Source organism: Anoplolepis gracilipes, chromosome 4 (assembly GCF_047496725.1).
Source record: "Anoplolepis gracilipes chromosome 4, ASM4749672v1, whole genome shotgun sequence".
Taxonomy (NCBI): Eukaryota; Metazoa; Arthropoda; class Insecta; order Hymenoptera; family Formicidae; genus Anoplolepis; species Anoplolepis gracilipes.
Genome location: NC_132973.1, coordinates 2,389,164 through 2,414,639, shown reverse-complemented (window position 1 = coordinate 2,414,639; position 25,476 = coordinate 2,389,164). Strand labels below are relative to the sequence as shown.

At 32.7% G+C, this 25,476-nt stretch overlaps 3 protein-coding genes across 8 annotated transcripts; all 3 read right to left on the bottom strand.

Annotated features, from left to right (window-relative positions):
- Nucleotides 1-9: 9 nt before the first annotated feature.
- Nucleotides 10-19,516, bottom strand: Sigmar (Tumor necrosis factor alpha-induced protein 8-like protein sigmar). Of its 5 annotated transcripts, none has more exons than XM_072890714.1 (5): nucleotides 19,201-19,516; nucleotides 4,284-4,362; nucleotides 4,063-4,184; nucleotides 2,913-3,214; nucleotides 10-2,143 (listed from the first exon to the last, which is right to left on the bottom strand). In XM_072890714.1, exons 3-5 carry the CDS (start codon nucleotides 4,070-4,072, stop codon nucleotides 1,790-1,792), a joined length of 666 nt encoding a protein of 221 aa, XP_072746815.1. In that variant the 5' UTR covers nucleotides 4,073-4,184; nucleotides 4,284-4,362; nucleotides 19,201-19,516; the 3' UTR covers nucleotides 10-1,789. The 5 variants fall into 5 exon arrangements, with proteins under 5 accessions (XP_072746815.1, XP_072746816.1, XP_072746812.1 ...); XM_072890715.1 differs by lacking the exon at nucleotides 19,201-19,516 and adding an exon at nucleotides 11,515-11,739; XM_072890711.1 differs by lacking the exon at nucleotides 4,063-4,184.
- A 763-nt stretch (nucleotides 19,517-20,279) lies between these two features.
- Betaggt-i (geranylgeranyl transferase type-1 subunit beta) lies at nucleotides 20,280-22,422 on the bottom strand. The gene is made up of 3 exons (XM_072891344.1): nucleotides 21,336-22,422; nucleotides 20,862-21,231; nucleotides 20,280-20,727 (listed from the first exon to the last, which is right to left on the bottom strand). Exons 1-3 carry the CDS (start codon nucleotides 21,867-21,869, stop codon nucleotides 20,606-20,608), a joined length of 1,026 nt encoding a protein of 341 aa, XP_072747445.1. The 5' UTR covers nucleotides 21,870-22,422; the 3' UTR covers nucleotides 20,280-20,605.
- Nucleotides 22,423-22,559: 137 nt separating this feature from the next.
- LOC140665345 (uncharacterized) lies at nucleotides 22,560-25,375 on the bottom strand. 2 transcript variants are annotated; one of them, XM_072891343.1, is made up of 6 exons: nucleotides 24,977-25,375; nucleotides 24,657-24,859; nucleotides 24,222-24,395; nucleotides 23,879-24,149; nucleotides 23,473-23,742; nucleotides 22,560-23,411 (listed from the first exon to the last, which is right to left on the bottom strand). In XM_072891343.1, exons 2-6 carry the CDS (start codon nucleotides 24,854-24,856, stop codon nucleotides 23,211-23,213), a joined length of 1,116 nt encoding a protein of 371 aa, XP_072747444.1. In that variant the 5' UTR covers nucleotides 24,857-24,859; nucleotides 24,977-25,375; the 3' UTR covers nucleotides 22,560-23,210. The 2 variants fall into 2 exon arrangements, with proteins under 2 accessions (XP_072747444.1, XP_072747443.1); XM_072891342.1 differs by having other exon boundaries at nucleotides 24,657-24,889; nucleotides 24,977-25,374.
- Nucleotides 25,376-25,476: the final 101 nt, after the last annotated feature.

The window sequence follows — 25,476 nt, the reverse complement described above, 5'->3', positions numbered from 1 at the left end:
ACGAGTGAGATTTGTTAATAATGTATTAATGGCATAGTATTCATACATTTTTTAATATTGACAATCATCACAAATAACGTGTAAAGTGGGTGTATACCGCGTACAAAAAATCGGTAAAATTCTCTACATTCTTTACTTCTATGATATATCCTATGCTAATAATCATCAGGGTCGCGAGTTAAATCAGATATGTGAGAATTGTTTCTTTAGTCGAGTGTTTTGTTACGAATGCGCACGTACAAAGCGTTCATAGTGGACTATGTCGGTCGTGACAAGCATCTCGCGTCTTTCGCAACATACTTGCTTGTACATGCTTCAACGTTTTGGTATCGAAGAGAAATAACAAATATTGTGAAATGAAAAAAAAAACATGAAAGCTAAAATGAAAATTGAAAGACTTTTATATATTATGCGGCGCAATATAATCTAACTTATAAAATATCCAAAACAGCTTATTAGCACATTTTTTAACATTATAAAACTATAACTCTTTTCAAAAATATATATTAAATAATTAATTAAATATATATAACTGTTCTTTTTAAGAATCGATTTCGCTTTAGTAGTAATCTAAACACGAAATCGTAGGAATGAGAGATTACGAAAAGATACCTCAGTGTATCGCGTGTCCGTCATTGATTTCTAGCTCGAAAAGGGTAATCTCTTGTAATCAATTACCACACGCGACAGTACTATCATTGTTACAGAGAGAGAGAGTTTGAAATAGGAGAGAGGAAGAGATGTGCTTCATACGTGCACGCCGTAGATATTTGATCGAGTTAATCGATCAATGGACTTTTGTAAACTTCGCAAAAGCATCGCTAACTATTAAAGTCCATCGTATTACAACACAGTTGTGATACGCAGTGAATGCAAGTCGCCGCTGCTTCTGCAGTAGACTTTTTAGATAGATAATATCTTACAAAATTGGAAAGTGGATTCTACTCCGATTTTAATTCTAGCGAATTTTTTTCGTCGCTCTTTTTGCAATGACCGTAGTACTGCAATCATTATATATAGTTTTGTTACAAGTAGAATTCATCAAATAAAATTATGACAAAATTATTGAATCTAAAACGGTAACTTCACACGTAATAATTAACTGATATAAGAGATAAAGATAATATTTTGGATTTTAAAAACATTTTAATTAGGCTATATAAATAAATTATATGATCTTTTCGACTGTATAAATAACGAAATGATGAAAATAAACAAAAGTATTATCAAATATTGAATCGCATTAGCCCTCAATTCTAAAAAAAATGTGCGGCAATTTCATCTACTTCATCTTATCCACTAAGTTAATTATATCCCTTTTTTGGTATGGATTGCCGATTTTGTCCTGCACATAAATATATGTATATCATACGTCATTTATACGTAATGCAGGTGACTGTGTCCTTAAAATATAAGCGGAGTATTAGACAATTATTGCATAAATCAGTGAGCGAGTGGTCCACGTTGGATAGCTCAATTCGGCTACTGGTTAGTGGGGATGGTGTGTCGCGAGCAAGAAACACATTGTTTTTAATCTATCGCTATGAGAAACTATATATATTGTTGTTACATTAAAAGTAGACAACACGTTTTCCGTTTGTTGTGAAACAAAGTGCGATGAAGCGTGTGTGTATCAACGTATTCGCCTCTCCTTTATTCGCCTTCGTCGATGAACTCGCCATCGATCACGATCGTGAAATCGTCGTTGCGGAAAGAGACGGTTATCTTCTCGCGTTATCAGACGTCGATTCGCTTCTATCAAAGTCGCGCAAACATCGTTCTTGAAGAATCAAAGCCGTCTGGCTTCCAACGCCTTGTTGAGATCACTGACTAGCATGCCAAGGACGGGTCTGTGCTCGGAGTCGTATCGGAATACCGAGTCCAAAAATTTCGGGTACGCCAGGAAGTCGAATACCTGGTCGCAACGTTGCGACGACTTGTCCGTAAGATGTGGCTTTATCAGGTCCTGCACCAACGATCGGCAACGTTCTAACGAGCCTATCAGGTACTCTTGGTCGTAACTGTAGTCAACCTCGTAGAACGACACGACCGTCATCGCCACCGTTCCCAGGGCCTCCCGAAGTTCGTCCAGCTTCACGGCATCGTTCGGACGGAATTGATGACTGCGTTGCACGAGTCCGATCTGTCGTGTTTTATAAATTAATTTACCCAACTTGTTAAGTTCATTTATACAGTTATAATTTCAGATTAATAAAATTAATTATCTAATTATATAATTAATTTATATTATAATTAAAATTGTAAAATATAGCCATTATGAAGCATACAAATACATTTAATAATAGTAATGTTGTATTATTTTGCAACAAAAAGTTGCATTCAATAATCCAACTTGAAATTTTTCGAAATTCATTATTTTATCATCTAAATTAAAGTTTGATATTTCATTAAAACTTGGCATTTTATCACAGATATTAATGTAATCAGTATTGATTAAAAATGAATATTGAAAATTAAATCATAACGCGTATTATAATTACGAAATACAGCCATGACGATTAATTCTCATAAAGTACTTTAATCACGAAGGCATAATAATTCGAGTTTGAGAAATTATTAAATCATAATTTCAAAACGAGTTAAAAAGATAAAATTTAGATAATATATACTTAATTTCTTCATTAAACCAAATATATATCTATTATTCTTTCATATATAAATATTAATTTTTAATTATTATAAACCTTAGTTTTATTGAATATTCTCTTAATTATTTTAAATTTAAATTGCGCTTCCATTTTTTCAGTATTTTATAGTAGAAAGAATATTTAACTTAAATATAAAAATTTTACAGTAAATAATAGCTTCTCATGAAGTTTTACTTTAATCTTTAATTAGTTCTCCAAATTCGCGGAATTTATAAAAAGCTTGGATTTTTAAATATTTTATACCTTAATAGACAGTTTGACGATGTTCTTGAGAACCTTTTCGGGTTCCTTCTTGTCCAAGTGCGGGTTGCTTTTGGCGACGCTCTCCATCAGCTTGTAAAGATTATCAAGCAACGACGTTGTGGCGTCGTCGATGAAGAGCGACCGGCCTGCACCGGTGGACACTATGCGACCTAGAAGCTTCTTCTGGGCGCGCAGCCCTAAATCGCGAGTGCGACTTCCGGTTCCGCCGCCGGTTGTATACGATCCACCACCACCACCGCCACCGCCACCGCCACTTCCGATTGTATTCGCCGACTGCATCACTGCAATATTTTCACACAGTAAACGACCGCTGTACGTACATTGTGTGTGTGACCCGCATTCTCCCTTTTGTTTAGCACTAAACGCGATCGTGCGATCCCGAGTTTTATTCGCTCGAGAGGAAACCATTCCTTCGCGTCCGATATAAATTTTTAATCTATATGAATTTTTATTCTTTATATATTAAAGTATTATATCATTGCGTCATGTTAAACATTAAAATATGACAGAAATTAATAAAATTCCTTACAAATTTCATTTTTATTGATCTGCGATATAAATTTTGTATACTGAAAATTATATATTTATATAATTAAAAAATTATTTATATGTAATATAATTGCACGTTTAACGTAACTGTAACGTCTCATACGAATTTTTTCTCCTTATATATAAAGTATTCTATCATTGCGTCATATTAAATATTAAAATATGACAGAAATTAATAAAATTCCTTACAAATTTCATTTTTATTGATCTGCGATATAAATTTTGTATACTGAAAATTATATATTTATACAATTAAAAAATTATTTATATGTAATATAATTGCACGTTTAACGTAACTGTAACGCCTCAATCAGCGCTAAATATGTGGTGAAAAAGCGGGTCACATCCTTCCCCCTCAAACCTTTGATTTAATAATTCATTCAGAGCGATGGAACAAAAGAATTGCACGCTAAAATGTGGCACAAAAGTAGAAAGTTTGAAGAACACATTGTTAGAAAGACGAAACGTTATAATTTCTGTCTCTTGAGAACAAGGCGAAAGCGTCTTATCTCGAGCATCGGCTACAACGACGTTCTCGATTATGTATATGTTATTGTGTATTGTCGTACGATGAACTCACCGTCAAACATCGGTAGACCACCGTTTCCTCTGGATCGTGATAGTGGGATGGAAAATTAAATAAAGAAGCGGCGAGAGAACTGTGTGTGTGAATAATGGTCCGGCAAACTCAGGCAAACGTAACTAAAATAAACAAGGGTCAAACGACAAATCGTTGGCGTTACACAAATGTCACGAGGTTCATGAAAGTGCGAGACACGACAAACCACCTATCTTCTCTACCTTGATTGCAATCGGTGACGGTCACTAAGTGATAGAGCAACCAGCTCTGCAATTCCATCACGGCTGTGCCCCACGCCACCTATAAAAACAAATTAACAGAAATTTGTGAGAATTATCTGAAAATATTTAGAAATGCATATAAAAAAATATCGTTATAATACAAAAATTCAATGTAGAAAATCGCATTAAATTTTCACAAAGTTATGAAAAATCTTTATAAAAGTTTTCATCGTAGAGAATTTATAATGATGATACTAAGATTAAAATGAATAATAATAAAGAATTACAAAAGTATATATGATATTGAAATTAATTTCCGTTTTTTTATTCGCTCGAGAGGAGAGAAACCATTCCTTCGCGTCCAATAAATTTTTAATAAATTTCTATAAATATGATTTTTTTCTCTTTATATATAAAATATTATATCATTGTGTCATATTTAACATTAAAATATGACAGAAATTAATAAAATTCCTTACAAATTTCATTTTTATTGATCTGCGATATAAATTTTGTATACTGAAAATTATATATTTATTATTATAAATTATAAAAAAGATATAGATAGAGAGACAGAAAAGGAAAAAAAAAGAGAAGAAATTTTGATGCAACACAGTGTTATTATATATGCTCCAAATAAAATGTATGTATGATTAATATCATATATGTATAATATGTATATTCAAATATTTTAATAACTTAAAGATTAACTGTACATCCTAATTTTTTCTCAATTATTTTCATTGTTTCCTTATTATTTTGCGTAATTGCCGCTTTTGCGCCGTAAACATAAGCGCGCCAATGTTTACATGTTTGTCACCTTGTTGTCATTCTTGTGGCAACACTCGAGCGAGCAGGAAATGATGTGAGATACTTCGTGCACCGTCGTATTAATTATCGCGACAAGTACCAGAGGAGACACCAAATGCGGTCATTCCGAATAATTGGAGATTATTAATTCGCGCGGATAATTAAATCTCACGATTGACGACTCGTAAATAAATATATCGAAACGACGACAATCAAAGCAAATATTTTGCACGATTTATTATACATTATATATTTTAAGTACATAGTAACAAAGTGACAGATATATATTGCTATCTATATATATATATATATATATATATATATATATACTATATAAATTATAACTTTGTTAGAGTTAAGTATTTATCGCTATACGTTTTGACTTTCTTGTCAATTTAGACATATCGATTTACCAATTATTTTCGAGGAAAGTACCACACGAGTCGTAAAATCAAGTGATTCGAGTGATAAAAGGCCATGATACCTCAACCGTAAGATATCATATTTATGAATAATTGATTTGAAATTCGAAGAACGGAATATTCCGTATATTCTTACTTTAAATATTTCATGGTTTCGATATATTAATTGTTATAAGATATTTGATTCGTTTCTTGCGACATGTATAGCATATTATTTACAAGTATAGTATGAAATAAAATCGCAATAAGATATAAAGTGCATCGTGTGCGATTAACATCCGATAATAAAGTGTTATTATAAAATGTGTCGCGTGATCGTAATTAATCATACTTTTACAAGTAAGTGCTGTGTGAGTATTATGAAGGACTAATAAAAGACAAATAAGACAGAAGAAGACAAAACGAAAGAGAAACCCAAGGGAGACATCAGACGACAGCAATCACAAAGTAAGCAATTTATGATTTATAAGATTATAATTACTCATTTATCTTTGCGACTCGCTTTACATCATTGTGTAACATAATGTATATATAAATATTCTAAGTTTTTTAATTTTGAAATACATATATTTAAAAAATATTAAGAAAATATTTAATAAAATATTTTTTTAATATAAAACTAATAATTTTATATGAATATATCAAAAATACTTCGGTATTGCTTCAGATTTCTTTAGATTTAAAAAACTTTTTAATTATTTACATTATATATAAAATATAAATATTATATAAGATTTAAATATTTATATTTTATACAAACTTATATATGTATATATATATATATATATATATATATATATATATATATATATATATATATATATATAAATTATTCTATATTATATATAAAATATTTTTTTTGAAAAATTCTTGACAATCTTCTATTAAATTCTTGTTTAAAGAGACAAATAAAAATTTAACTGTGTAAAATATTTTTTCAAATTAATTATTTTGGACATTGCTTTTATATAATTTGGATATATTCATATTCGTTATAAATGAATGTTTTACAATTTCGCTATTGCGCATCGTATTTGTGAGTGCAATATTATTTCTTATTTTGATCAAGATAGTAGATTTGAAAATATTATAACAGAAATATTAATATGTAAATTTTAATTGAAATTTTCACTTACAGTAATGAAACACTTAATATTTTACATTATTTATTCTTATAAATCATTTGAAAGATACATATGTATATAGAGCATTAAAAATATAATTGTCACTAAAAAACTTTCTTCAACTAAATTTTTTCACAGAAATGTTTTATAGAGATAATAACACGATGATGATAATGTTAAAAGTAGATGAGAAATCTGTGCGATTTTTCCGTGCTGCAATTTCATAACGGTTTATTATCGTGAACAAAGCAACCACTATATTATCCGAAATGCGCGCGCACACACACACACACACACACACACTCACACACACACACACACACACATGCCCAACGAGTCGTTATCCGATTCATCTACACTTTCAAAACTAACCGAGATAAAATTAATTATGCTTTGTTGCTGAATTAAAAGATTATAACCATCAAAGATATGAATAAATTCGCATATATAATTCAAATTTACTTGTAATTAAAAAACGCTCAATTTAATAAAAACTTCATATTAAAAGGATCATAAATGCCGAAATAAAAAATTTTATAATAATCTACTTTTGCAATTTACTCAGAATGTGATTACAGAAAAATATTGTTTGTATTTACGCGCCTCATAAATATTCTTATAAATATGCCATGGTCTTTTACACAGTGTTACCTTGACATCAAAAGAGATTTTCAAAAAAGAGCTTCGAGGATACTGTTTTTTATGTGAAATCTTTAAATATAGACATTGCCTATAAATATATATATATATATATATATATATATATATATATAAATCTACCTGTAGATATACGTAAAAATATTTTTAAAAATTATCGAATGTGATTACGAATTTTGCGTTTTTATGTAGATGTGTAAATGTTATTCAAATATTTTTTACGAACTCTGGATTCACGCAATCGAGCATGGCGCGTGGTAATGGAGAGCCTCTCTCCCTTATTCATACAATTCGCCTTAACGAGTGCGAACGATCCTAATGCTGAAAATGAAATGTAATGCGAGCCGGCGACATCGGTGTGGCACGCTATCATTGCTTTTATACACGCGTATATACATGTGTGTTCTGTGTTCACGGGGGCGCAGTATAAAGCCTCTACCTTTGGCAGTTGGATCGATTTTGCAAGGAGCGTCAAGGCAAGCCAGAGACTCTCATTCACCTTTAAATGATCGGACAAACGGTCGATTAATTGATTAAAATTCAAGTGATTTCGTCGAATTGGACTTCCGAAAATTTAGATCGCGTTATTACACTAATGCACATTGAATAAGATTTTTTCGTGCAATATTACAGAGGCACCTCTTTAAGTGTACTAAAAAAAACAAACAGTACTTATACAGTGAGATAAGTTTAAGTAAAAGAGCGAGCCAAACATCAGAGAAAGAGAGAGAGAAATCAAATGTAAACTTTTTCTTAAAAAATATATATTCATCGCAATATTCAATTTCTCATGCGCTATGTCTGTGTGAACTTTGCAAATATTATTTATAATATTTTGTTACAATCTCGTGATATATATCTTTCTGTTCGCGATGGAAATGTTATTTCAATTTTAAATGTAAAATAAAACTTTTGAATTTTTTTTTCTCTTTTTTTTAATCTTATTTTCTCATCAGAAATTCGATTAAGCTTGTCTGTTGGCTACTCTTGCAGGAAACCGCAGTAACATTGTCAGACAGATTCTTTCGTTATTCGATTCTTTCATATTTTTTTGCAATGATCGAAACAAAACGTGATATATGAGAATAATAGACCAGAGACAAAATAGATAACGGCACATTCAATTATATAAATCAAACATTAAAAAAAAAAAAACAAATTAAAAAGGGAAAGAATTCGATTCCATTTTTATTTCCATCATCGAAATTCTTGGCTAATATTGCCAATTCGTTTCCACTTTCGCCGAACCATGATTTCTCTCGAATTTTACTACTGGCAGAGTCGCAGAAATGATGCGTGAGTGCGCGTTATGAATGATCGATCGCCGGACATTCGTGCTCTCTCTTTCTCCTCTCCCAGTGATTCGTTGGAGCTTTCTGGCACCTGTGTGTTGTCGCGTGTGCTCATTCAAACGCCATCTCGAGAGAGCCGATCGTTCGTCGAATTGCGCATTTTTATCGCATTGAAAAAAAATATGACGAAAATTCTCTGTGAACGCGAAATTTATATAATGCTGAAAGTATTTATATAAATTTCGCGCACAAAACGGTGGATTATCAATTGTACGACGAAATGGAGAAATAAATTTTCCAACCGACGATTTGTGCGAGTTAGCCTCACATAAATCGAATAATATCAATATGCTCGTATTGATTTATTAAATTCTCGACAAAAACATATATATGTACATGTTTTTTTTTTCATTTTTAGCACAGGGAAGAAAAAAAAACGTAAATTGACACTGAAATTTATCAAAATTTTATTACGGAAATGTCGTTCGCATCTTAAATGTTTACAGAGAACTTGACTTTGTATATTCGAGTTTAAGAAACATCCCTACTTTCTTTATATCTTAATCATCGACGAGCAAAAAAGACGGTTATTTCGCGATATGAAATAATTAACTGAAATAAATTGGAGTCTGTTTTTAGAGCTACAGCTATTTCTTTCCTGCATGCATCTTTCAAGACCGTCCATCAGGTGGCTAGTCTTTGGAATATTCGATCGTCAGCTATAAATAAGCACGTGTATCTCGCCTGATTGATTCGATTTACCTTCTCCCTACCACAGCTAACCTGATTCAATGTACATGTACATGTTGTGAGCTTTCCGTGAAACATGGCATTTCATAAGATTCTAGTCACTTCGTGAAAACCGGTTGGATGCGACTTGAATTTTATTTTTATCAAATACAATTTGCAATACAACATTGCGATGCTTTTAAAGTAGTGTACAAAAATTTCGCGGACACTTCTTTCAAAATCAATTCTTTCATTCGCAAAAACGATTAACTGATATTAGTTTATTGATCGATATTTTTTTAAATTAATTTAAAACTAATTTCCTAATTTTTTTCGGTATTTTCTCTATTTTTAAATAATTCTCTGCTTTAAGCGCAAAGTTCTTTCATCGAATAACAGATTTTATATAATTTTAGCTTTTTATAATAATAAATAATATTATAATAAAGTTAGTAAAAAAAAAATCAATGTGTAACATCGATGTATATAAAATACACATTTCAATTTATTTATAAACGCTCCGCATATCTTTTTATCATTCGGATTTATTTAATCTCTCAAAAAGGGATCAAAAAATATCTGTGTATCACTGTACCACACGGAAATGATTGCTGCATCTATTTCCGGCAATGGAAACGCACTGATCGGAAAACGGATACATTTTCTCGTGCCCACAGTATCAAAATAGCGCTTATCGAAATTACAGTGGTTTCAGAGTGCCTGTGCAATATCGGCACTCTCGGCAAACTTTTTCTCTCTTTCTCTCTCTATCTTTCTCTCTCTCTCTCTCTCTCTCTCTCTCTGCTTCGAAACAATGCCTCCGTAAACTACTAGCTGGTACGGGCAAACGTAATTATCGGTTCTCTGTACGCGCGCGAGCATCCTGAATTTCGGTGGTGTGTATGGCTCGATACAGTTTATTTCTCTCTCCTTCCCTCCTCTCTCTCTCTCTCTCTCTCTCTCTCTCTCTCTCTTCCTCTCTTTTCCTCTCTTTTCAGGATAGGACAAAGTTTAACATGTACGCCAACGTGGGTTAAACGTTTTACGTTGACGTCATTGCAACGACGATGAACTATGCTCGTTAAAGTAAAAAGATCTCCGCAGAAAGAGAGAAAGAGACTCGTTTGCAAATTATTTCGCTCCTTTCATGATACACGTGCTGAACACGCGTACCAATACAAATACAGACACACAGATATGTGAGACATAACGTATACCCGAGCATTTTCTTCACGATATGTTAAGAACATCGGTTTACGGCCGTGAGTTTCCGCGGGCGGACCTCGTCCGCGTGCGGGGTCCGTCATTTCTAAAATTAGTCGCCAACATTATCTACCTCCCATTATATCGTCGACAACACGTCGAAGGACGCGTGCGACCAACAATCAACATTTTCCGATATCTGTAAATTTAGCTCGATCGTTTAACGGGAAACGTCGCTCGTCGGTGCGACGATCGGAAAGAGTGAAACGGACATGTCGATAGCGAGGTCAATGAGAGTGACGATAAATACTTTTTAATTAAAAAAGCTATCATAGTAAAGTTGCTTAAAATGAGAATTGCCTGTTTAATAGAAATTGTGAATTTTTTTATGTATAATATTGAAGAGAGATATAATTTACGCATCAAGATTATCGATATATGCCATATATTTTTATTAAGCATTTAATACCTATGCTTAATAATATATCCATAAATAAAAATGTTCACGATGAGAAATTTGCACGTAATAAACTTATTATCGTAAAATATATACATATATTTTAACGTAATGTATAATCAAGGGAATTTCTATCAAGTCATGCTACATTATTAATGTTCCAAGGCTAAAATAAAAAAAGATCGAAATATAATCGCACATTAATATCACTTAATATCAAAATTTTACATAAAATATTAGAAATTTATGTTAATGCGAGTATGAGAAATAACATTAATAAAACATAACGATAATAATAATTAATGTAATTACCTACAATTTTTAAATACCGAGGAATTTTTATCTCGCGATTTCCAAGCTTCAAAAATTACCAGTAAACTAGTTATGAACTTTATTATACTCCAAACACTTTTCCAAATAACTTTCATAGGTTTCACCAGCAACACACCGATACAATTATTCAACGTCACAGCGAAGTAGATCGAATGGGTTAATTAGCAAACTTTATTCGGCGCGGAACGAGAGAAATGTATGTACCTACGCGTCTGCGTACGTTAATTCCTTGCCTCCGTTCGTCGCGCTCGAAACTTTTCCACGGGAAAGATCGATCCTGGCAACGACGCGAGGACCGGCTAACTGCATTCGTAATGTTTTTTACAGCGGGCAATACTAACGAAACCCCCCTCACTCAGTCGCTACCGGCTCGCTCGTTTTCTTTTCGCGCCCCAAGACGCAGCTGTCTAGCACACCACCGACAGCTGGTGCGACCGGCCGGCAGCATGCCGTTTTACCCCTCCTCGTTAAATTGAGCATCCTCGCGCTCGGGATAACCACCACCTGCCCCCGGACTAATGTATAGGCACTCGTACGCATATGAGCGCTCGCACGCATCGAGCACGTAAATAGCGGAGCACGTGGTCGTCGCGCGAGTTTTCTATGGGCTCTGTCTCGCTAAGACAGGCTAAAGGATGGATTATACGTCCGTGACACAAAAAGCTCGCATAGTTGAATTGTTAAAGACGACTTCGCGAGATTGAGCTCTATCCGCAATACGATATGTTTGCATCTCGCGATCTGTCCGGAAATAGATGTGGCTATTTTATTGCCGCGGAAGTAATTCGACTGTTGAAATATTATTTTAGGATCATCTTGGTACATAGGTATACTTTAGTCAAATGTAATTATCTCAATGAAGAAATGAGGAAGAGAAGATTGACTTTAAAATTAGTTGACATTGAATTATAATATTATTTCACGATAAAGATTATTTTCGTTTCAACTTACAATTAGAGAGAGAGAGAGAGAGAGAGATCGGTTTCCTAACTTATACTTCTCGAATGAAATTAAACTGGATAGAACTAAAACAGTTTCGATGTTTCGCAATTGCTCTGCTTATTTACTGTTGCATCCGTTGAGTATATATAGTTATTTTTTTTGTTCAAGTGCATGCTTCGTTTCTTGGTATAAGAATCTTCTCTCGGAAAAGAGCGGGATTAGCACGTGTTATAAATATATCGTTTCATTCGCAAATACGCATCTCGAGTACATGAAAGATACAAGCATGTGTGAAAATACGAATCGCGAGAGAGAGAGAGAGAGAGAGAGAGAGAGAGAGAGAAAACCTCGGACGAGGACCGCGAAATACGACATCGACCGATCGTTATGTCCGAAAAAGACACACGACATTATTTCCTGCCGCGCCAAACTTCTTTTGGCCATGTGAGAGAATTATAAACGACCTCGTATAAAATTATGTTCATAATAAAGGACACTCGTACTGCTAAAATGTGTGTATGCATAAATTTATTTTAGTCTCTTCCGTATTTTCAAATATATAAAAATCTAGCGGAAAGATATACAAAACGATAAGAGCCTCTGAAATTCTCAATTCCTTAAGCGTATACAAATCTATCTTTCTGTTTCTAGAGAGATCACTAATTAAGTTCTTTAATTAAATGCATATGAGATGTTGAAGGAAAAGATGAAGAATAGCAAGAACCCGTTCTCAAGGAAGTTTGGAATTAATTTTATTTTAGCGAGAGAATTTTTGCGTGGATTCTTTATATATTACAATGATTTTTTATTCTTTTTAATTTTGACATGCGTTTATGAAAATACTTTATCGTCTCTAGAAGAAAGAAGTTATCATTATGAAAATCGATTATATACAATAGGCATATTAATAATTAATAAATTTGTTCAATAAGAAAATATTCTTAAAAATCACTCATTTCTTCACAATCAATAATTTTGCATACTTGGGAGTTAAATATATATTTTTATTATCAACCGATTTGTGTTTCTTGGATTGATTAGAAAAGGCAAATATTTACGTGCATTCACGTTTGATGCATCGAAATGCAATTAAATAAGAACATAATTGGAATGGTTAAGGACGTTCAAGATTAACAAAGCTCATTAATTGCTCTTCAATTAAACTTTTATCAAATGTATACGAAGTATTGAACAGCGCTATTAGTATATATCTTAAAATACTATATATATTTCTACCTGCCTCTCCTGCCCTCTCACGCTCGTCAAGGCCACCGATGATACGAATTCCGCGCGTGTTTGAATAATAAAAAAAAAACACCGTAGGGGGAGAATGCAGATATATAACATTACTTTACCGCGCAGCAAGGTTGCGATAATAGAAAAAAATTAACATAGCGGTTGCATATCATCGCTATGACGAGAATTACATCGATCGCAACACGAACACGCATACCTGTGTGTGTATGTGTGCATCTGCACACATATGCGCGGAAATATTTGGTGTGCTATTGAGCTTTTTAATATCGCGTAAAAGTTTCAAAATAGTTTTATAATTATGACAAAGTTTGGAATTGTAATGTTAAAAAAAAAATCAACAAGTTGAAACGGTCGAAATGACGAGCACAAAAATTCTATTATAACAATTTAATAATTAAATTAAGAATTTAAGTGGATAAAGAATAAAATTAAAATTAAATGGTCGTAAATCAAGTGAAATATTCGAAGAATAAAATATTCTCTCTGGTGTTGAATTTTTATATTACTTCCGACAGAAATTGATTACATGAAATATTTATTCGCAAATTTTTTGTTTTTGAAAAAACGAGAAATGTCTACGTCTTCTCCGACCAATAATTATATATCATATGCTATTTAGCATTATTCCTTTGCAAAATGCTCATATTAATAGGGCGCATCCCTTGGTGCATCCTTAATCGATGCAGTGACGCAATAAAACGACCAAATTTAGACAATGTAACAATGTATAGTGAAATCAATGTACCGAGCAGTTCATAGTAATTCTTGAAACTCTACGTCGCAAGATAAATTCAGACGAAATCGTATGAAAATAATAATCACAGGATGTTATTCATAATTCTTATCCGCGAATAAACTCGTTCATCAATGATGTTATTACGTCCCCTGTCCTTTCCAGCGTTTATCCCCTACGGAAAGGAGAAGAAAACGCGATTCGAAAAAAAAAGCACGTGGAACATATGCTATTTATATAAATTTTCTTGCTTCTCCCCAGGACTCTCATGTGTACGCGAGGGCAGACGCCTCCGTCCGGTTCGCGTCGACTAGTGTGTACTGTGTACGCGCGTTTCAAGAAGTTTGACGGTTAATACGACCGTTTATTCGCTCGCAAGGAAATGCAACAGTTGCGTACATATGCGACACGTAGCCGCGCAATTATGAAAAACCGGTGCATCGCGTTCCTCCGCGTTCCGTAATTGGATGCGAGCGCGGGCAATGCGCTAACAACAACCTCATTCATCGTGCGGTTACTCGTTATAGCTTCTTCTATTTACGGCGCGCGATTACACGCACTCGAAAACTTGCTCACACTCTTCCCTTTCCTTCCCGGGACGTGTACACGCTTTACCAGACTGTAGACTACAAAAGGATATGTGTTTCAAAATTTCTATTCATTTAATGAATAAATTTCGCGTGCACCGCGCGAAAATGTTGAGACTGTAATTTTTTTTATATTTCTGGATGGAAAAGAAAAGAGGTCTTTTTCTCCGCAAATTGTAAATTTTGAGAGACGCAATTAACTGACAAAATCTCGTACAATTACTGAAGTGTACAATTTTATTCTTCTTCAAAATTTTAATTTAATTTTCAAGATATTTGATATTGAATTGAGACAAAAATATCACGACATAACAAAAAATTATTCCTAAAGATAATTTTCTCTTTCAGCCTTACTTTTAAAATAAATTAATTCTTGCAATTTTTAAACATTATAGAATTTATAAGATAAATTAAATATGATATTTATTATTATTTATTATATTAATATATTAATTATATTTGTTAAAGTATTTATTAAAAAGTATTATAAAATTTTGATTAATAATTTTGCAGTTTCTTGATGCCTTTTCTTTCATGACAGTTTCACACAATATATGCATGCAATTTGGAACATCCCTTCTTCTTTTCATATATACATATAATAGTGTCAACACTTTAATATTATTTTAATTTTTAATATTTATTGAATTAAATTTCTAACAGATTTGTCAAAGATAAGCTTTTATTATTAATACTTTAATAATAATAATTTAAAGTAAATTATTATTATTACATTACCTTGGTACCATTAAATATCTCTTTTTGACTAGAACACGATATAACGATACCCGATATATTTTGTTGAAACTATCGATATACAACTATCGATATGCCAATATACTTTATATTTCTTCGATCATAAAAAATTTTAAAAAGGATTATAGTATATATTTGTTTTTGTTTTGTTTCGTGTACTTTATAAAACAGCTGAAACATTTCACGCATTTCATGTTTCCAATATTTAACCAATAACCTGTGCATGTATCCATACTGTTAAAATTCATGCACTATAGACGGATTTTACGCTGTAACGATCATCGATTTTGTCCATCAGACCGATGGAGCTTTCAGCAATTTATATTCAAATAAAAATTATTCAAGTATATTGGCAAGTATATCGGTTATAAATCGATAGATCTAAAAAATATACTGGGTATTGATATACTGTCTTTTAATCGAAAAAAGATATTTAATGGTACCAATGTAATGTATAATAATTCACTTTAAATTATTATTATTAAAGTATTGAAAATAAAATTAATTTTATAAAAATGAAATATTTATCGCGAGAGAAATGAAAAATAGTTTCTTTAAAAAAAGTATATCTTTCTAATTACTTGGCTGAAAGTACTGAGAATCGTGATAGTTATTTTTTACTTTAATGCTTAAACGCGATATAACATTAAAACTAGGTTACACAATTCAGTTTAAGTAATCGTGGCTTAACGATTTGCATAATTCTACTATAGTATAAAAAAAAAAAAAAAACAATAAAACCAAGTGACATGGCTGTGAGGATCGATTTCCTCGGCCTCGGTAAGCGCTAACTATAGTATTGCCTCTAGCGTTAACTCGACGTAATGTTTTTTTTTTAATCCAGATTCTAATATAAAATTGAAGACGCGCATACATACTTAAAGATGCATACAACAATTTAATTGATAGTTTCAACAATATCGATTAACTGTAATTAAATTATCAAATTTCCATCTCTCTCTTTCTAATTCTAGCTGTGGAAAAACGATAACTAAACTGTGTATTAACGCAATTGACATTAGTGTTAATTCCAAATAAAAGACGTTAATTTTAGCCGAAGACATCATGTTTCTCTTTCTCTATCTCTTTCTAACAAATAATGCAATTAAGACGACTTCTCGCGCGACAACTTCTTGCGAAACGTATTCGTTTCTCTTCTATAGTGTTACGGATTTCTGTAATTTAATCTCTTCGATCAGCTACGTTTTAACGATAATGACTTTGGCAAATTCACTTTAATCGGCGTCTATTTTTATAGGCTATCAGAAAAGTTCACATAATTATTTTTTAGAGTATATTAGAATAGATTTTCTTTATAAATCTAGTCTATCTAATCTGCTTTTAAATATAGATATCGATAAAGTATCATGGGCTGAATTTATGCTCATTCGCTGTGATATTGTACCGATGCTTCAACTATCTGCTGATTTATAATTAAATATTATTGATCATTTATTGGTAATTTTACAAATTAATCAATGCCTAAATTTTTATTATATAAAAATTTTTATATATTAATTTAAATTTTCGAATTGAAAATGAGTACTCATTTAATATTATCAGATATTATTTGTTCATTTTCTCCAATTTATTTATAGATCTGCTTTATAATCAGATCTATTTTCCGACAAAGATTTGGGTGCCTACTAATGTATTGCTGCTTTCTCATACATCCCCTTCCTCTTATATAGATAATGGTGATTACATAACTTTTATCATTATACATTATTGTGCCATTGATAATTTACAGTGATGATTCACGAAGCTATTAACTGAACGCTATTATCTAAATGAATATAGCCGCTTATCTTCGTATTATTACAAGTTTTTTTAAGCTTCTAAAGTTTACATCGAAAATAAAGATTATTGCATGACATACATATATATCGATTGATGATCTATTTAATATGATAATGTACTCTCATGTATTAAGGTCGAGTGAGATAATTAAAACCGTTAAGTAAATGGAGCGACATAATCGTCCAACGGTAAATTTATTAATTCTTAGAAAATCATAGGGAAAACAAAGGAAAATTCCATTCTTAAAAAACTTATTCTTATAAAATTTTCAATAGTTAGAGAGTTTGTCTAACAATAAAAAATTGATGTTAATAATAATTGTACATATGTATAATAAATACACATAGTCTGTAATATAACTTAAAAAAAGTAAATATTATACATTTCAATATAGATAAATGTTAAAATTAAATTTGATCTAACATGTAGTTTAGAGAATTAAATAAAAATTAATCATCTAAAAATAGATTTGGGAGTCGCTAGCGGAAATGACGATACGGGAAAACCGCGGAGAAAACGAATATACCTTTAACGTCTCCGATTACGCTGAGCTATCGAAATGTCGGAAATCACAAGTCTGTCGGAAATTGATGGGAGAAATGTCTAATATTCGATGTAAAAGATAATATCAAAATGTACTTTTTTTAACAGAACAGATAAAAGTTAAAATATTTTCTATAAATCACAATGTTATTACATTACATTTTATCGTAATAATATTATCTCATATATTTTTGTACGCACATTATATAACTAAATATTTAAAAAAGAATTCAGGACCTATAATATAATAGTCGATATTTTGCGTGTGATAAAGTGACGACAGAAATTTTATTAATCGCTTTATACAAATATCTTTTTCATAATTTATTTCGAAAATTTGATTTATATGTCATTTTCTTAAACATCAAGGAGATAATCCTCTTGAATGAGATTCGACACGGTGAATGAGGAAATTTTAATCAAGACGATACTAAAGCTCGAGAAAGATATCCATTGATCTCGATGATAAAGCTAAACTTTTTTTTTCTTTATGGATTTCACTAATGTGAGATAGAATTTAAGAGCTAAATTTCACTACATAATATTCAGACCCAAGATTAATTTCTTTTTTTATCGAAAATTCTCCATCTATTTTCCTATCTAATATTTTATCTTAATTTCCTCTTTTTCAAACTATCTTCCTCTTTCTCTCTTCCTCTCAATTTCTCGTATGCTGCAGTTATGAGCAGACGTATATTTTCGCCCAACACAGCGTGAGCATGTCCGAGAAACTTCTGTTAACGAATTAACCCGGAAACACGCGACGCGCGGGACAAATGAGTCATTCTAAGAATTAGTATCTCGGTACTATAAGAACGGTCGAATCTCTCTGTGTAAACTTTAAAATTATATGTAAGTACGTAACGCATGCATTTACATGTAGAATGCATATTTTTATAAATTACATAACTTTATACACACATATACATACGGAACATTTTTTTTTAATTTCAAACTATCGCACTCACTATTTTGTAATTTCGAAAATCATAAAGGCGTCAACAAAAAGTGTTGAAAGAACGTGACCGAATTACAATTAATAAAAGTGTTCGCGCGCGAGCAAATTTTAATTTTAGAGCGGGAGCGTATCGTGCAACTGTTTACGTTAAAAGGGACCACGCTATTATTCCGCGCGGTTAATCAAGATAAAGAATAAATATAGAGAATCCTATCGCGCGATTTCGCACGCAACGGCGCGCGACGATCTCACTCACTCACACACACACGCACGCATGTTGACAGATTTGAATTTTTGCATACATACATACTAACCTCTGCTAATGTTATGAGTCGCGGGAGCGCGACCCGACTGCGGAAGGAACGAAATTTCTTCACGCGCGCGTGTTATCGCGCGTTCCGTTCCTCCAATCGCTCCCGGTTGTCCTCGAACTGCTCTCCCAAGTTTTACCTTTGATCCGCGCTTAGTACTTTTTGAAAAGGCGGAAAAAAAAAAGATCGCGCGGAATCACGTCAGAGCGGGAAACGGGGAGCTTTACGTACTATACTATTACGTCGAATCACGGACGCTCATTCCGACACGTCCGTCGCGTTGCACGGTCGAGCGACGTTTGCGAGTTACGATTTGCGATGCGCGCGACCCGGTTGCCATGGCACCGGCGAGCGAAGGGTACGCGCGATTGGTGGAGGAACATTGGCACGACGCAGATGCGCGCAACTTCACATCGTATTGTAAAAAAGAAATTTTGAGAATAAAAAAGGCGAAAACGACGCAAAATTACATTCCCTGAAAATAATTTTTTTTTTTTTTTTTAAATAGATGACTCTCTGCTGTAATAAACGATTATTGAAAAATATATTTCTTTCCAAAATGTCACTCTAGTTTTTACCATTCATTTTTTGTTTATTTATATTCTTTTCGTACTTAAAATAAATCCAATATTTTAATTAATTTTATTAATTTAATTAATTAAGTTATGGAGAGAGTTTATAAAAAGCTCATAGACAAAAAGAACATTTGAAAATTGAATTAAATTTGTAATGTAATAAAATTATTAAAAAAAATTTCAACCTTTTTGTTAAGTAAAAAAGTTATCTCTTGATACTTATTTTTAGGTGTTTTATTAGAAAAAAAATTTAGTTTCTGAATGTCTTTGACTTTACGTGAAATTTATATTAATCACTTCAACGCATATAACGTGATTGATAGAGAGTATTATCATATTATGTTCCCATTTCTAAACAATTATTAATATTATATTAATAATTTTATTAAATATTTATTAATTTATGAATTTATTATTTATATTTATTAATTTATTATATATTTAATTTAATATCAAGAATAAAAAATAGGTGACTAATTCTTACAAAAAATAATCTAAAAAGTCATTTTTATTGATATTCTTTTTCTAGCAATGCTTCTAGTAAATATTTATACTTTGATATACATACAATTTACATACATCTGTAACAAGCACATTGCTCAACAAGCAGCCCAACAAACCATATAAAACAAAATATTACTAATATCATGATTATTGTAATGTTAATTGACATTTTTCTCTCGTTCTTTTTCTTTCTAAAATGAGGACTTTAGAGCAGAGAATGTGATGAAGTACAAATGACAGCTATGATCAAATGCAAAGTCTGATTTAATATATTTAAATTCTGTGCGTTTGATATGATCACTAGTCCCTTGAATTTTTATACGCTGAAATCATTCACTCCGCCATTTTTTATGGATCTGTTGTAGATGCTCATAAGCTCGTTGAGAGATATTGAGTTCTGGATTTATCGAACACAGACCAGGCTGTCCTAAGAGACTTAAACCAGACATACCTATTGAAAAAATCATATTTCATATATTCGTATTATTATTTAACACCCAAGCCACTTGCGAGATTACTTCTTGTAAAAAATGTAATTTTTATGAAGAAGCAAGAGACTTTTTGTAATATAAATTATTGACTCACCTAGATACGTGTGTAAAGGATCTGGATGCGTATTGTCAAACTTTGCCAATCCTCCAACGAGCGTATCTTGAGTATTGAGGATAAATGTTTTATTTTGTTCAGCGTCTGAAAAATTAAGGAACTCTAAAAGCTCGAGTGTAGCGCCAACCCAGAAACTGTAACATGTGTCAGACGGTTTCCCAGGTCTTCCATTAAATCCACCATCCTGTCTCATAAGGCACCAACGCTTCAGCCGAGCTAAACGATTCCACGTCAATACATCCAATATGTTAATATGTTCTCTCATCAAAAACAAACTAGCCACAGCGCAGAAAGTTGATCCACCGTGAGATTCAAGACCTGGCCCCTGTCCGATACCACCATCGTACGACTGTAATTATCGTAACCATCTGTTACACGAAGATAAAGATAAAATGCTTGCAGAGCTCATAAATAATAATAAACTAAATAATTATTAACGACAAGTGCACTTACAATGCTTCGTAATATGTAGTCAATAGCCCGAGGGATGTCGACGCCTGACCAGTCGTCGAGAATCGCGGAAACACAAGAGGCGCAATAGAGGAATCTCATGTCGCTCTCGCATCCCGTCACCATGGCCATGAAAGATCCATCGGGATTCTGACAGGCACGGACTCCATCAATGACGGATTTTTTATCCACTCGACTCAGATCATCGCCGAGGATCACAAGGGTGACCAAGCTTGTGTAGGTCATAGCTAAATGACCACATTGATATTCTGGAACATCCTTTGGTATCGTTGTTGACGCTTGGAAGCCAGAACGAGGACCTGCTCCCTCGACCTGGAGACCATAGATCCAATCGATCGCTTCGGACTTGGCTTGTTCCCCGATATCATCTAGCGAATTCAACAGATCTAGACCGGACAGTGCAAAGTACGCTAGCATCGGTCTGGTAGAATCGAATTCTGCCAGTCTGCTAGGCAAGATTTGTAGTAACCTTTGGAAGTATTTGACATGTTTCTCCCGCGCCAGCTGCGGCGGCATGATTATCGTACGATCTTGCTACGATGAATGAAAACGTAACTTTAAATCAACACGACATACGTCTTGGCACGCCTTAAAAAGAACTGTAATGTGCTGTCGTTGTTGAAACGCTGATAACGATTCATACGTATGTACATAGATACATATAATATTTATCTTAATCGGCTCTCCCCTTCGTCCTTCCCATGTGGACTTATTGACAAAGTAGTTCTAGGAATTCATCGTTGATTCATCATAAATTCTCTACCTGAGAACGACACATTTCGACACATGTGTTTTCTTTTACGTTCGAATCGAATTAATTATTTAAAATTGTGCGCTATAATTTTGTTGTCACTTGATGGTTATGTTCATTCATCTGACGTTTCTCCAACTGAACTTATCAGCTGAACTTTGCAACGTGCCGTACCAATCTTTGAGCACGAAATTATGAATCAATAATGCCAAACTTATCGTTACATAAAGTTCCTAAATGAGAAATTCTGAATGAAATCAAAAAAGGAAATCAAAAGAGAATTTTTCAATTTTATGCTTTTTTCAATTTTATGAACAGGAAAGGCCAGCCAAATTTATAAAAGAAGAATAAGAGACTACATTACGCCTAAATGAGATGTTACAACTTATGATGTAGAGAAATTTGCTAATTTTTGGATTAAATTTTTACAAAATGGAAATAAAAAAACATGAATATTTTGTATAACATCTTTTATACTAAAATTAACAAGCTTCTACTGTGTATATACATATAGAAGATAAAAAAGCAACAATTTTTGGCAAATAAAAATTAACAAATTCTTCCCTTTACAGATATATATACATGTGTGTGTGTGTATTGTGACATAAACTATATGACACACGTTCTATAAAAAATAGAAAAGAAAAGATTATAATTGTTAATTACAAACTTTGTCACATCATTTCTTCACATCGCAAAAACATCAGATAGATAAACTACAGATTTATGACAACAATTATCGAGAAATATCTCTAATATATATATAGCTCTATATCTTACTGTATATTAATACTAGTGCTGCATTTTTGCAGAATCCGATGATACGATTACGAGTAACACGACAGTAAAGTTTAATAAATAAAATTCACGAATTAGATTTTACATTTTACAATGTAACACGGTGCGCGTACTGTATAAATATGCGGACACATGGATCGCTCAAATAAATATCTAATGAAACATATGGACGTAACATCGATGAGGAATGCTAATTATCGCTCCAATGATCGATAATTTGCCAATATATAACTTTGAGGCAATAAATAACCGTGCAATTACATCAGGTAACAATTATTTATCATTAGTCTCCTAAAGAGATCAAATCGTTATGGCAGCAAGTCGGGAGGTATGCTGCTCGGTAACGTAACGCCGAGTCTAGTTATAATGTATGACGCAACCTTGCATCCCAATTCTAAGCAACTCTTTGGGTCCCAGTGAGCCAGAACGCCAGTCAGAAAGCCAGCCACTAGAGCGTCCCCGGCGCCCGTCGTGTCCACGATAGGCGCTTTCGGTACGATTGGTGGTATCTAAAAAAAAATATGTTATCGCATTTAATAATACTTTTTTATTTTCTTGATTAAAACAAACCTGGACAGACTGTCCTTTGCCCCATACGATGATCGCCGGCGCGCATCCACCACGGGTCATGATGAATATACCGTCGTCGGTCAGCCAATCCTTGCTATTGCCGCTAGAAACATCCACCGTGATCCTCTTTAAACTGTTCAGCAAGAAAGGTATATCGGTAACATCGTCATATTTTACATTCAATGCTTGCGCGAGCGCAATCATTTCCCTGGCGTTGCCGAACACGATCTTGGCATGACCAACCATTTCGCAAATGGCTGCTTGATGATCCTTGAAGAAAGTAGATTAAAAAATTAAGAACATACTCATTATTTAAATATATAATTAAAATAAAAAATGACACATATTTTGATTAAATATACTATTATATTGATTAGATTAATATAACACCATGTAGTTCTTATACCTGGAATATGTATAAACCACTAAGATTGAACGCTATAATAATATTTTTCTCTTGCGCTCGCTTGACCAGTTCCTTAGCCACATCCAAACTATGCGTTATGAAATATCCTTCAATGTAAATTATTTTCATGGTGTCTAATTGCAGGTTGGCCTTTTTCAGATCATCCAATGTATATATATTGGCTGCACCGAGATTCGCAACAAGACTGCGAGACGAATCGTACACTAGCGAAACGCATAATCCAGTAGGTAGAGTTGAATGTACGGCATATCTAATGAAATATTATATTCAAATTAATTTTATCGCATTCTTTCAAGTCTATGATAGTGATACAATTACGAACTTTACATCCACTCCTGTAATTCGGACTAGTTTTTCTAAAATTGAACCCTTTTGATCATTGCCAACACCACCATAAAAAGTACCAATTTGAGATTCGTGAGTGTCGTCACATAGCCACTGCAAAATCCTCAAAGTATTTTGCGCAGACCCTCCTGGACTTGTATACTGCTCTGTTCTGCAAAATATAAAATTTTTTTACATTTTAAAAAATATTTACATTATAAAAAAATATGCATGTATATCATGACATTATAATTTGTTACTTAGAATTCTGTTTAGTTCTCTTTAGAAATAATTTAGCCAATAAAAACATTAAAGTATCAAACATGTTCTCTAGATACAAATGTGATGAGCAATTTAAATTAAAATTTGAAACGTTAAAAATGTATAATTTACAACATAAGCATAAAACATAGTTCAATATAATTATATTAACTCAGGTGGTAGATCCGCAATCAACTCCTGCAATTTCTTCTCGCATAATTCCGTCTCACCGTCGACTTTGAGATTGTATTTTTTAAGCAAATCGTCATCCTTCAGTATCACTAAAATGTCCAGGAGAGGATTGCCAAAAGCTACAATTGCTGGAAAATCCAATCGAGCGATGGTCTTCCGCAAGGGGATCTTTTCCACCATTGTCTGTATCGAAGAATGAGCTTCGAATGTTAACTTTCCATGTAGACATATCAAGATATAAAGGAATTAATTAGATAAATTTTATAAAACGCATACACATGCCAATTGCAGATTACTTACAAGATAAATGGAACTTTTCGAATCATCGTAATTTCTTAGTAAGAGCAGAACTACGTTGGAAATTGTAAAAGTAAAATGTTTCAATATCAGAGAATTGAATTAAGACACTTGTGTAACTTTTATCTCCAATCAAGCAATATAAGAGAGAAGATGCAGATAAATTATAAGAAAATCAAGCAGGGAGAGTGCCACTTTATTCCAAATATTTCATCTCCTACATATTAATACATTGAAAAGAATCGTGCAACCTAAACGTATGCTTTAATTTCTTTTTATTCATTTCCTACATCGTTCACTGTCAACGATTACTCTATCGTGTAGAAGGTATATCTATTATCATAACCTAATTATTCTCATATAAACTCTTGTATGTATGTCACATATGTACAACTTGACAGTCTCAATGAACAGTGTTGCCAATACATTTTAAGTTTTCTCTTTCTTCGAGCAATAAAGATAGCAGAATATGATAATTTTAGCAGCCAAAATATTCATCGAAA